The following is an 11,288-nucleotide window of genomic DNA, read 5'->3' as shown; positions in this document are numbered from 1 at the left end:
TCTCATGACTGGACCATTTTTAAAGCAAAACATTTTCTTGCTCATAATGAAGTCAGCCCCTAAGGACTTTGGCTTACTTGAGATCTAGAAAGCCATCCTATTTATTCAGATTTTGAGTTCAGATATGTTTCATGTTTGTATTTCTTTCTCCCATGAAACCAAGTCTTATTTACTTAGATTATACTAATCACTTATAAATATGCAAAAAAATATCTCTCAAGCTTCAGAAATTGAGAAATCCAGTAAAATTCCTTTTAAAATTATGTTTTCATTGAAAAAGAATTGCATCACTTCCTCCTTATTTTTCCTTGCCCTATTTACCTTCATTTAACACCCCCCATGCTCCTTCCACTTTCCAGTTGATATTCTTTTATTAGAACCGGTAAAATTTCTAAGAATTCCACCTAAATTTTCTTGGAAGGAAGTTAGAAGATTTGCAACAAAAATACAAATTCAGATAAAAATTTACTACTTAAGGTCATCATATGAATAATATATACTATGCTTAACTGGAAATGTGTGTGGTCACAGGGTCTGTATTTCTTCTCTAGTGTGGATTTGTTTAAGCCTTTCTAAAAAAAATAAAAATGAAACAAGAGTATCTCACTGGAACACAGTTCACAAGTAGCCAAGGGTTTCTAGGAACCTGACTGTTGATACTTCCACAACAGTGGGATTACAAGCGAGAACCACTATCCCTGCTTTTTCACATAGACTATGGTCCTCTAATTCAAGTATTCAAGCTTGCAAGGCAAGTTCTGCACAACCTGAACTATCTCCCTTGCACCTGGCCTGATTTGCATATGAGAAAAAAAAGACAATTTCATTAGCTGTCAGCTATTGGACTTAACAGTGGCATCTCAACAGTGATGAAGTAAAATAAAAACAATGGGCATTTCTATAATCCCATCTAAGCAAACGCAAAACAATAAAGCTGTCCAAAAACTAATTTCTTCTTTGTAGTTGTTACTGAATATACCACACACACACACACACACACTCACACACACAACTTATATATGTACATACAGAGGGGTGAGAGAACAGAAGGAGGGGATTCAGGGGCAGCTATGAGTCTTTGTGTAGGGTATCAGTCTATACAAACAGAATCAGGCAGAACTGGCTAGGTTTTGCTGAGATGACAAACATTGATACAGCTTTTAGCATGTTAAATTGTACTGTATTATGATCTGATTTACCTGTAGAGGGTAAGACTATTGACTTTGACCTCTCTAAGCAAAAATCAGAGCAGTGTTTACCCAAGGCTGAGAAGAAACTAAATGTGAATATATGATCAGACAACAAAGCCTTCATTTATAAGAGGAGTGTATTTTAAACATCAGTGAACAGTATAAATTTTGATAGATATGCTCATTGACTTTACAATGTACACATATAACATATGATCACTATGCATACTTTTATTGTATATAATCTTTAACTGAGCACTGACCACTTTTTTATAATAAGTACAACATTTAATTGGAGCTGGTATACAAATTCAGAAGTTCAGGCCATTGTCATCAAGGTGGGAACACAGTAGTGTTCCTGCAAGCATAGTGCAGGAGAGGTGAGAGTTCTAGACGTTCATCTGAAGGCTGAGAGAAAAGTGACTCCCACATCATTAGGAGGAGAGTCTCAAAGCCCACCCCCCATAGTGATACACTTCCTTCAATAAGCCCAGTGCTTATTAATACTAAAGGAGGAATCAGGTCTCATGAGTCATAGCTACCTAGTCCCTAGTAGCTGCTACCATTATCTGTCTCTAAGTTCTCAGATATAGGTGGGACCTCATGCCATTTCTGCATGGCAGGATATGAACAGGCTTAGGTTTGTGCAGGTGTTATGTCTATAAACGCAACTATTTTGAGGTTTAGAACACATTTGGTGAGTAATTCTGTCTTGATTATAACAATGCATATTTTTTCAAGGCCTTTTTCTTAAAATCATTTTTCTCCAAAATAATTTTAAATCCTTATTTTTACTTCTAAATAATACTTTTTAAAACATTTGTGTGATTGCTTCAGTGCTTCTTAGAAGGGGGAACTAAATACTCACAGGAGAAAATATTAAGATAAAGTATGGAACAGAAACTAAGGAAAAGGCCATCCAGAGACTGTCCAACCTCAGGATACATCCTATACACAATCACCAAACCCAGATGTTACTGCAGATGCCAAGAAGTGCTCACTGACGGGAGCCTGGTATAGCTGTCTCCTGAGAGGCTCTGCCAGAGTCTGACAAATATAGAGGCAGAGGCATATGCTCTCAGCCAACCATTGGACTGAGCGCGGGGTTCCGATCTGATGGAGGAGTTGGAGAAGGTACTCAAGGAACTGAGGAGGTTCGCAGTCCTAAGTGGGGAGCAACAGTGTCAATTGGACAGAACCCCTGAGGCTCTCAGGGACTGGACCACCAACCACAGAATACATATGGAGAGACCCATGGCTCCAGCCTTATGTGTGGCAGAGGATGGTCTTGTTGGACATAAGTAGGAGGAGCAGCCCTTGGGTCTGAGGAGGTTCTATGACACAGTGTAGGAGAATGCCAGGGAGAGAAGGCAGAAGTCGGGGGAGCACCCTCCTAGAGGCAGGGGAGGGGGGACGGGATATGGGGTTCTGGAGCAGAGACCTAGAAAGGGGAATAACACTTGAAATGTAAATAAAGAAAATATCCAATAAAAGGAAAAAATCTATTTAAAATAAATAAATAAATCATTTGTGTGTATGAAGTATAAAAATACAGTAGTCATTTTTAAATTATTTCCTTCCCAGTGCTTTTATACAATTTTAATTTTGCCATTTGAGAATTTTATACGTACATATAATATGTTTTGGTCAAGTCCATGCCCCACTCCATCCTGCTCAATTTCTCTCTTATCCTTCCACAAATTTTTGCTCCAAACTTCAGGTTCTCTCCTTCTCTCTTCCCCCTCTCCCTCTCCTCCTCCCTCCTCTCATTCCCCTTAATTATCTCTCTCAGTGCACAATTACGTTCACTTCATGCTGCTTAAATGTTCATGTGAGTAGGGCCATCTACTGGAGGATGGATGGTGCTTTAGGGCCCATATCCCTGAAGAAACTTACTCTTCCTCCTCTAGAAGCAACCATTAACAGTAGGTCCAACTCGGGGTGGGAGATTATGGGCCCTTCTCTTACCCATACTGAGACATTCTAAATCTTCAGAAATATTTATATACATCACTTTTAAACTTTTAAACTTACCTTTTATTTCCTATGAAAATGTTTACAAAACACATGGTCTTTATCATTCTACTATTCAAAACAATTATACGTGGACCAAGAAAACTGTTTAAATACATACACTTACATGTAATATATGTGTACATATAAATATTGTATACATTACAATAAGTATTATAAGTTGGGGTAAATCTCCAACTCAAATAGGACCAATCGAAGAAAACACAACTCAGTAATTATGAATACAAACTGTATGCCTAGATTGGGCAGATTTACCATTACCCTATTTTATTCCCCATCTATGAGATCCCTTATAACTTGCAGTTTTTCCAGGCAACGTCCTTCACCTCCTTTGTCCTTCCACCTCTTTCTCCTCCAGTCAGCTCTCACCCCTCCACTCCAGTTGTCTCCTCACCTTCCTCTTTTTCTCTCCTCTCCTTTCTCTTTTTCTCCCCTCCCTTCCGCTCTTCTTCTCCCAGCTCCACCTCCTCTTCTACTGCCTAATCACCAAGTTCCACTGCGAATATAATGTACCAGAATAAGTATCCTGCTACAGTATTGTACATAATATTTGTGTTATTATTATGTATCATATAATTTGAATCAAATGTGTCATAGCTACTACTTATTCAATAAATAGAATTAAATATTTATTTCTACTTATAAATTCCATGCTGTATCAAAGCTATATCATCACCTCTTTCCGTTATATTACTTTCTAACGTCCTTTCTCTGTTTGCTTCTCTATGTGCATGAGGAAATCACATTAATAGTTAAGGAGGTTCCTAGTAAATGCAATGAATGAGTGAGTATTCTTATCAATATCTCTGAGTATATGGTGATTTATACTAAGCTGATGTCAAGTAATATTGCAATAAGTTATTAATGACATTATCACAACTACCATCATTTTAGAAGCCACTTTGCCTATTCATAATTCTTTTGCAATAAGTAGGAATATTCTCCATTGTATTAAATTCCAAAAAAAAAGAAATAGTCACAATTTGGGGGGAATCTCTTTTGGTCTAAATTAGTACTTTCTGCTAATAATGAAATTTGGGTATATCACATATCTTTCCCCAACATCAAAAACAGAAACTGTCATACATATAGGACCATCTTCAAGATCGAGTGAAACTATTGAAATGTTTACAGAAATATATTTTCATAAGGATTCAAATATACCCAGTACGACCTTGAAAAATAAAGTGTTGGATTCACAGTTAAATGAAATTTTTGGTCACAGTAAGTTTGTCTCTTTTCCTAATTTCTATGGACTAGACACAAAATAACTACTTTCAATAACCCATGAGACAAATTCTAGAACAACTATCCAAATTGCCATTGGCTAGTGATCTTTCTGGAACAAAATCCTCATCACTCTCTCCCGAATCTGCTTGGTCCTTACCCCATAGATCACAGGATTAAGGGCTGGTGGGACAACCACATAGAGATTGGCCAAGAAAATGTGTATATATTGGGGCACATTGTGGCCAAAACGATGTGTCAAGAAGGAGAAAAATGCTGGAGTAAAAAAGGTTAAGATAACACCTATATGAGAGCCACAGGTATTGAGAGCCTTGAGCCTGGCCTTCCGGGAGGGCAGGCAGAACACTGCATAAAGGATTCTGACATAGGAAAAAATAATGAGGACCACATCCAGGAGCAAGAGAGCAATGTTGCTAAGACCAAACATGATGTTGACTTTGATGCTGGCACAAGCTAGTCTGGCAATGCCCATGTGCTCACAATAAGTATGAGGGATGATGTGATGCCCACAGTAGGGTAGTCTCAGGAGGAGAAACACCAGTGGAAGAACCATGTATAGGCTCCGCAGCACAGCAATACCTGCGATGACCCCAATGACTTTCGTGGTGAGGATGACAGTATATTGAAGAGGCTTGCAAATGGCAACGTATCGGTCAAAGCTCATAGCCAACAACATAATGCTTTCCATGACTGTGAAGAAATGGATGAAGAACATCTGAGAAAGGCAGCCTCCAAAAGATATTTCCCTGAGATTGAACCAGAAGATGCCCAACATTTTGGGGATGGTGGCTGTGGCCAGACCCAGGTCAATAGAATCCAACATGGCTAGGAAGTAGTACATGGGCTCATGAAGACTATGTTCAGTTTGGATCACAAATAAAACAGCAGCATTCCCCAGGACTGCAATGAGATAGAGAAAACAAAAGGGAAATCCAATCCAGACGTGTGCGTCTTCTAGCCCTGGGATGCCCAGCAGGAGGAATGAAGAAGGATGGACTTGTGTGTCATTAGACAGGGACATTCTCTCAGTCATAGATAGATACTGTGCTGAATACAAGTAAGTATTAATGTATGATTAGTATGCTTTTTCTTTGTCTACTTAGCCTTTCGTCTTCATTCCTAATAACATATAAAATAACCTTTAAATATCTTGTTCATATTTGTAGAATAAGTAAAATGGTCTCTTCATTTCATGTGTAAGTTCCCAGAAGTTTTCACGTGGGATCAGCTACAGAGCCACCATTATTACACTGAACTCATGTAAGAACAAAGACTGATATAAAGAAGAGAAGCAAGAATAAATGAAGAGTACAGAGTGGCCAGGAATAGATGAAGAATGAAATTCCAGTGTTGAACTGCAAAGTAGTGTTACATATGCTTTTGCTTAATAAGTATAAGAATTACTCAGGCACCCATTATCTTTACCCTTCCCTATTTGGGAAGCTGAAACCCCAAGTGTTGTGTATACAATGTTGTTTGTGTGTAGTGTTATGTACAGAGTTGGTCTGGTTCTGAGATCAGGATAAACAACTTACCTTATTTTCTTCCGCTTCATGAAAAAGTTGTGTCATGTAGAAGTTCTTTATATTTTCATATTAGATGAAGATATGAAGCTGTCGGTGTTTTAATTTTTATGATAGGAAATAAATCATTCATGTCCATTATAACTCTACTAGAAAGTCTCACCAGGTTTAGAAAGAAGTGAGAGGAAAACTATATGTAATAAAGATAATTTTGCTCATTTTTAGCTATAATAAAATCATTAATTGAAAGGTTATCTTAATACAGACAAAACTTTCATTTGATCAATGAATAAATAATGAATCCAGTAAAAAAACAAATCTCCAGATATGGACCAGCTATTGGAAGAGAGAGCTACACAATTTTCCAATATACTTCAACCTATGTATATGGAAGAGACAGAGGTATTCAAGATATTTCTATTTAGTATCTTCTCTGATTCCATCCCAGTACCATGTTCAATGAACTTTGGTATTATAGTAAATCCTGAACAAGTAGTAAATTAAACCCCTGAAGAAAACAAGCATGAATCTCATTTATTCACTTATTTACAAAAAAACTATCGTGTTAATAATGTAGAAGTAATTGACTGTCATGTATTGAACGCAAAGAATATGTTCACATTTAACAAGACTTAACTCTTGAAAAAATTCAATGTGTCTACTAGATATGTTTATGAATGTACCATGCCTTGGGATGCTTTTATGTGTGTGGGCATGGGAAGTAATGGAGGAGTGGGAGAAAGGAACAAATGTGACCAAATACATTATATGAAAATGTTTAAATTAAATTAAGAAACAGAGTTCTATCTTTGGACTTACAATAATTTTTAAGAATTCTAATGTCTCTTGCTTTAAATATATCATGACACACACATATTTCTAGAGGTGCTCATTAGGGCCTATAAAACACTGCAGAAATGAAAAAGTGTAGCTGTGGACATGTGTGTACCTCCTAGACTGCTGGTACTAAGGAAAATAAAACTAAAATTTTTAAATTCGTTACAAGAACCTATGTGGCATACAGTTGTATTTCTAGTTTTCATTTGCTTAGAGCAAATATTGTAGTTGGGGAAACATTTTGACAATTCATTCCATCACGTCTTTACAGGGATTCTATAAGTACTAGTGTCAACCAGGCAATCTGAAGACAAATTTAGATAGAACTGACCATACACTCTCTCGAGACATACCTTTTTGTGGGAAAAAAACAACCAACCCTCCAAGTGGGGCATTTTTAACTTGTACTGAAAATGGTATGGTAGATTACACATCAAACACTGTGAAGAACAGAAGGGCTAAGTCCAAGGAGGAGACTGGAACTTTGTGTGGGGGTGTGTGTGTGAATGCATGCCTATGGATACACACAAGTATACACAAATGTGCATGAGGGTAGGCATGAAAGTGTGTGCATATGCAAATACAAGTATCAGACAGTTTTCCTCTGCTGCCACCTACACTATTTATTTTATTTTATATTTATTATTTAGTTTACCACAAATTCTCTAATTGACATGAAGCATTCCTAGTAAACTCAGGTGGTTGCCATCCAGCCCCAGGGATCTACCTTAGTCCACCTCCACAGCCCTGATATTACAGCTGTGTGCCCAAAAATACATCCAGATTTTATGTAGCCTGGGGAGGATCAAATTCAGTTCTTCATGCTTAGAAGGCAAGCTCTTTGCCAACTGAGCTATCTACTCTGAGGTATTCCCCCCACCAAAGCACTCTAGGTAGAGAAGAAAAGGCATTTTGTTATAGAAAAAGAATAAGACCAAAGTGGGGGAAATGGAAGCACACAGACTAATCAATATGGAAAAAAGCAATCTATGGTCTTGCACTGACCTCAGGAAGACTCAGTAGTAGGCTGATGAGTCTTATGTGACTGATGACCAGGACAATGGCAGAGGCTTCATAGAGCAGAATCTGAAAACAACATTGAGGCTACAAACTATAGAACCTTTTGCCTGTGGACCTCTCAGGAAAACGTCATGTTCTCACACAACCATGTGTCCACTTATAAGCACAGAGAAGATAAGTACCTGGGCTTTTTTTTCTGCACTGAATTCTGCAATCGCATGTCCAACTATGTATTATAGAATATATGTCCTCTCTCTGAGTTTCCTCTGTTTTCTGGGTCCTATTTCACAAGTGTCTATTCTAAACAGCCATCGTCCATGATAAACTTAGACATAAATTCACTAATTCAAAAACATACCCTTGGATCCCCTTGATGCCTCTTGTAAACAGAGAAGTACAGTCTGTCTCTTCTTGCAGTTCAGACTGCACCACTCAGTTATACAGGATCAGAAACAGCAGCTAACTAAAAATCAGACATTGTTGCAAAGCCATCCCCAGATATTTTTTTTCTTAGTTTTATATGTGAAAATTTGTATGGCCATACCACAAAGTGTATGCAGGGAAGGAACAGCCTTGGAGGTTGCATAAGTATAGTTTTTTCTGCATCTGGTACTTACACATTCACAATTCCTCCATCTCCTCATTTGCTCTGGGCAGGCACTTTTTCTCCGTCTCCCTTAATATTTTTTCTTAGTCTAAACACAATATGATTTACCTTGTTTTCTAAGTCACTATGAAATATTAGTCAGGAGAATCCTGTGGCACACTATTTGCTTGCTGAGCAGAAGTAATTTATGTACTTTCCATGGGCCCATTTCCCCTAACAATGCAACCACAGTATCATGGGAATCTTGATGGGGCACAGTGTGTGGCCTCTGGAGAGTTCTTTCTCTTAGTCACTCTTTGTGCACATAAGATACAATTGCATGGGACTACTGCTGTTACTTTGCTTCTTTTCAATTATCTATGCCTCTACTTGCACTGATACAACATGCTTGACTCATGATTTCAAAATAAACTTTTAAACTCCCAGAACATTTCTGGGATTCTTGCTGCTATTTTCTATTCATCCTCAGTTTCTGCTCTTCACAGAGCCCCTCTCGCTCCTTATGTGGTTTGTTTTACTTATGGATAGATTAATCAATTTTCCAGTATTGTGTTTATGTGATAGAACCTGGGTTATCTCAATGTTTCTCACAGTGAGACACATCTACACATAGACACTGAACAAGTATTTGCTCTGTAAAAACTGCTGTGATGCAGTACTAGTTGTGTCAGACTGTTGGGTCAGCTGCCCTGCATGCCACTGAGCCCCTGGGAGGTCTTCAGACTGTACTGTCAGTTGCCCAGTTGCCTTGTGTGGGACTCCTGGGATATGTTCAGGCTGTGGTGTCCTCAGGGGAGCAGACAAGCTGGTAATTTGCCCCAGCAGAATGTTCGGACAAGAAGAAAAGCTTTACATCTTTTATGTTCACTTTCCAAACCTCATTCACACCCTGGTCTCTTGTAATTAGCATTATATTTTCTCCATATATGAATAACATAATTTTTAGGCACATAGTTGAGACCTTATAGTGACTTTCAGTGTTCGGCTCATTCTACTGAAGATAGCTTCTTTCAGTCTATCTATATTCCCACATGTGACAGAATATGTTCTTGTTGAGTTGGCAGTTCTCCAATGGAAGGCCACAGAAACATGAATATATAGCTATCATCAACTATGCTTGAGTTTGGGATAAGGAATGTGATGAATTTGGAGGAGTGTGGAGAGAGATGAATGTGATCAAAATGGATTTTATGCCAGTCTCAAAGAATGAATAGAAAATGAGAAAAATGGATGTTTATATATTCATTAGTATAATAAATATCTTCCTTTGAGAACTACCTCACAGTCCTTTTCATATTTTTCATCTTATATCTTAGCATTGTCTTACCTTTTTTAGATATTAACCTTTATGATCTATGTGGTAGTACCTCGATTACTCCTTTCACAAAGCCTTTCATCTGTTTTTGCTTTCTCGCCTGTGATTCTGGAGACAATTTAAAAAAAACACACATGCTGCCAAAACCAGTGCCAATAATCTTCTTATAGGGTGGATAGATTTCTGGGCAGTTATAGCTCTTACGGAGTACTTGAGTTTGCTTTCAAGCACTCACATGGCATCTCACAGCCACCCTAAGCCAAGCTCTGACACACATACAACCTATATCTGTACAATCCTCAGCAAGTTCATTAACACAAACAATGGGGACTATTAAAAATCCTAAGTTAGTCATAAGGATCCAAGTAGGTCAAATAAGAGAGGGGCAGAAAGATGCTCCTAGACAGCATCTTGACTGCAACAACAGAAACATAAAAGAAATGTAAACATCTAAGCTATGATGGATCACAGCATACCTCACACCCACGCCCTGCTGGGGTATTTGTTGTAAAAAATAATAATAGGGTAAAAGGAACATACTGATCATGTGTCTATGGCACATCTTACTAATGTAGTCAACTAATACAATCATACATTGGAAAAAGAGAGTAGTATTCACATGACTAAAGCTATGGTGACTAGGTACCCATAATCCATTGAACAGATAAAGAGAATGTGGTCTATATGTACCTTGGGATGTTACTCAGCAATAAGAATACAGCTACATTATTTTCTGGATAGTGTATGCAACTCAAGATCGTAATATTCCATGAAGCAAACTAGACCCAGAAAGACTAAAAGATTTTTCCTCTCGGTTGTAAATTTAAGATGTTATATATTCTATGATTGGGGAGGTAGGGAGAAAGAGAGAATGAGAAACATGAAAATATAAGTAAGACCGTAGGAAGCAAACTAGTAGTAGTGGTCAAATAGGTAGAAAAAAAATGAAACTCTGAAAGATTAGTTTGGATCAAATACATTACATACTTTAAAGACTTTATGAAAGCCAATAAATATAATAAATATTGAAAATAAAGATATATCAAGAAAGATCAAATCAAAACAAAATTATAGTGCTCAACAGAGTATAATGCTGATGGAAAAATTAAAAAAATGCAAAGACACAGAACTTCTAATTGAGCAGGCTAGGTAACATGGCTCCATTATATGAGTTATCCTGAATGAACAAGTTAAAAAAATTTATAAAGTCAGAAAACAGAGTAATGTTTCATAGGAACTGGTTGGAAGGAGAGATGACTAGGGAAGTGATGTTTAATGAAATCAGTGTTTGCTTTTGGAAAGATTAAAAATGTTGGTGAGAATACAGGGTGTTTCCAAAACCCATCTCCACCCAACCTAAAAGGGGGGACTTCTGCTCCTAGACCAAGCAGAGAGGGGCCACCCAGAACCCCCTCTGACAGGTGATCTGAATTCTTGCTTAGGCTGCGAGGCTAAGCACTGCAAGGGAATATAAATAAAAGATAAAACTATCTGTCTGGGTTCCCTGAGGGACA

The 11,288-nt window shown here is 37.7% G+C and overlaps 1 protein-coding gene across 1 annotated transcript; it reads right to left on the bottom strand.

Moving 5' to 3' along the window:
* Positions 1–4,551: 4,551 nt before the first annotated feature.
* On the bottom strand, positions 4,552–5,505 carry LOC114627662 (olfactory receptor 52E8). Its single transcript, XM_028775546.1, has one exon. The coding sequence runs from the start codon at positions 5,503–5,505 to the stop codon at positions 4,552–4,554; it is 954 nt and encodes a 317-aa protein (XP_028631379.1).
* Between the last annotated feature and the right edge of the window lie 5,783 nt (positions 5,506–11,288).

The sequence above is a fragment of the Grammomys surdaster genome, unplaced genomic scaffold (assembly GCF_004785775.1).
Source record: "Grammomys surdaster isolate TR1022 unplaced genomic scaffold, NIH_TR_1.0 256, whole genome shotgun sequence".
In the NCBI taxonomy this organism is placed as follows: Eukaryota; Metazoa; Chordata; class Mammalia; order Rodentia; family Muridae; genus Grammomys; species Grammomys surdaster.
Note: the sequence above shows the minus strand (reverse complement) of the source record. Positions and strands in the feature narration are given on the sequence as shown.